The 2,583-nt window shown below is 50.1% G+C and overlaps 1 protein-coding gene across 1 annotated transcript in view; it reads left to right on the top strand.

Moving 5' to 3' along the window:
* Positions 1-97: 97 nt before the first annotated feature.
* LOC122193426 (Hermansky-Pudlak syndrome 3 protein-like) overlaps positions 98-2,583 on the top strand; it is a gene marked incomplete at its 3' end in the record, with an annotated part of 4,175 nt that continues 1,689 nt past the window's right edge. Inside the window, exons 1-2 of the mRNA XM_042894207.1 lie at positions 98-169; positions 747-1,241. Of these exons, the coding sequence (XP_042750141.1) occupies positions 818-1,241 (424 nt within the window). The remainder of the gene's footprint in view (positions 170-746; positions 1,242-2,583) is intronic.

Raw genomic sequence — 2,583 nt, 5'->3', positions numbered from 1 at the left:
TGTCCAGGGGGCGGGCGGGGCCTCCCGGGGCACGGAGCTGCGCTCGGCGTCCTGCGCCCCGCCCCCGAGGAGCGCCGCGCGCTGCGGAAGGGCGCGCGGAGGCGGAAGGTGGCGAGGCGGGGCGCCGCCGCAGGAAACCTCCGAGCGGTGCCGGTGTTCGGCGGCCATGGTGCGGCTTTACAACTTGCACCCGTTCGGGTCGCAGAGAGTAGTGCCCTGCAAGCAGGAGCCGGCGCAGTTCTGCCGCGGCCGCGACGTGCTGTTCGCGGCCAGCGCGGCGGCCAGCTGCGGGGTGGAGGTGTTCGCCGTACGCCGCGAGGGCCGCTGCGAGCCCTTGGGCTCTTTCGCCACCCTGGGCCCCGTGCTGCGCATGGCGCGCAGCCGTGCAGGTCAGTGCCGGGCGGGTGGCCTCTGCGAGCGCGGAGCCCGGAGCTGCTGCCCGGCCGCGGCGTCTCCTCTGAGAAGAGCGCTGCTCTTACGGTGGGCCCACGTCGAAGTAGCGTCGGAGCTCTGGAGCCGCGTGTTTTCCTTTAACAGCACGTGAAGTGCGTTTACCTAGCGAATTAATTTGCGCTCGAGATCTCTCATTGAAGAAAACCCGGTAAAGGCTGTACTCTGGAACGCTATGTGAGAGCTGAGAATTTAAGATACTTTTTGTAATGTATTTTATTGGGTTTGCAGGTAAGCAGCTCAAACGCTGTCGTGTGTTCTTTAACGACTTAACAGTCCTTCTGCTTTACCATAAGGAGACTATTTGGTGACGATTGAAGAGAAAAGCAAAGCAACTTTCCTAAGAGCTTATGTGAACTGGCGATGCATGTCTGCAGGCAGTTCTCGTGTTTGTGTCCGGATGGTGGGTCACAAGATGGAGGAGTCGTACACCGAAACCTTAAAAGAGCAGATGTCGATAGTGGAAATGGCACTTTCAGATCCTCCGCTGTGTATTTCATGTTGTCCTGTAAATGGAGATCTTCTTGTGGGCTGCAGGAATAAGCTAGTCATGTTCTGTTTGAAATACCTGGTCATAAACCAGAATTGGACAGTATTGGACTGTGAACGCTCCTTAATTTTACACACTGATAACTTCATTCCTGCCGAAGTTGCATTTTGCGCTAGGCACATAGCGATAACAACAGAGTTGGATGTTCTAATCCTGAAACTGGACCTGGTCCAGCATAGTGCAGACAGGGGAGAGCAATGCGCATATCAAGTTAGTACAACAGAAAAGCTGGTGGATGGAGGTAAGTACAGATATTGAACTTTTTCAGACTGAGAATCTGCTGATTACTGTCATTCATAAAGAAGGCTCAAACGTGATGTCATTCCATACTGCCTGCTTGCAATGTGTGGGAATTAACCTGATTAGCTCCCACCTAAAAATCAGATCAACAGCAGTGTATGGGAACTGCTGAGTCACGGCCTGAACCTCTGATTGATCACCTGAGGTGAGCCATGAGTCAGCCAGAGGAGCACAGGTGAAGGCAATTCACCTGTGCTGCCGGAAGGGGTGGAGCCAGGCTGCACCTGGACCTATTTAAGAGCTGGCTACCAGAGGGGAAGGATCTCTTCTGGAGATCCCCTCTTTTGGTGTCTTCTGGTGAGCTCAACCCAAGGGTAAGCTCTTCCACTTATTCTCTTTTTGTGATCGTTGTCTGCTTTGCCTTACTCTCTTGATTATATTGCGATTATAACATCTTGATATCTATTGATTATACGCAATTATATTGTGATTATAACATCTTGGTTATCCAAGCAGAAAGCTGTTAGAAAATCTTTCATTTGTAATTCAAGAAATTTTAAAAGGTTTGTGCTTCTTGAAATGGAAACTACACCTTAAAAAAAAAAAAAAAAAAAAAGAGGTCAATAAAATTTCAGATGGGAAAGATATCAAATGGAGTTTTCTTCATTGGTGGACAATGGATTTTAGCGCAGACAACTCACACTGGGTTGTTTTCAATACTTAAAGCCAAATAGAAAAGTTCAAAACATTTTTGGGTGCAATTAGGATTTGTTTTCTGGAACTTAGGTGTGTTGAAGATCACACAACCTTGTATCATAGCTACCTTTTTCTTTCTGAAAACCTTTTCAACCAAATGACAACATTTTTTTTATTTGTTATTTGGCTGTTTACAGCACAGGTTGCTTTGGATTTGCCTTATACTGAGCAGCTTGCCTTTTAATAGAGTCACAAAATGGGTGGGTTGGTAGGGACCTCAGAGTCCGTCCAGTTCCAACCCCTGCTGTGGGCAGGGGCACCTCCCATAGACAAGGTGCCCAAACCCATCCAGCCTGGCCCTGACTGCCCCCAGGGATAGGGCACCTACAGCTGCCCTGGGCAGCAGTGCCAGGCCCTCGCTGCCCTCTGAGAGAAGAATTTCTTTCTTATATCCGTTGTAACTCTGCTCTGTCTCGGTTTAAAGCCATTACACCACGTCACGTCTCTCCATGCGCATGGAAAAAGTCTCTTCATCTTTTTCATAAGCCCTGTTTAGCTATTGGAAGGCCACGATCATTTTTCCCCGGAGCCTTCTCCAGCAACCCCGGCTGTCAGCCTGTCCCTGCAGCAGAGGCACTCAGCCTCTG

The sequence above is a fragment of the Lagopus leucura genome, unplaced genomic scaffold (assembly GCF_019238085.1).
Source record: "Lagopus leucura isolate 7727_CA_CO unplaced genomic scaffold, USGS_WTPT01 35354-0_obj-0_obj, whole genome shotgun sequence".
In the NCBI taxonomy this organism is placed as follows: domain Eukaryota; kingdom Metazoa; phylum Chordata; class Aves; order Galliformes; family Phasianidae; genus Lagopus; species Lagopus leucura.
The sequence above is the reverse complement of the archived record's forward strand: the minus strand, read 5'-3'. Positions and strand labels throughout refer to the sequence as shown.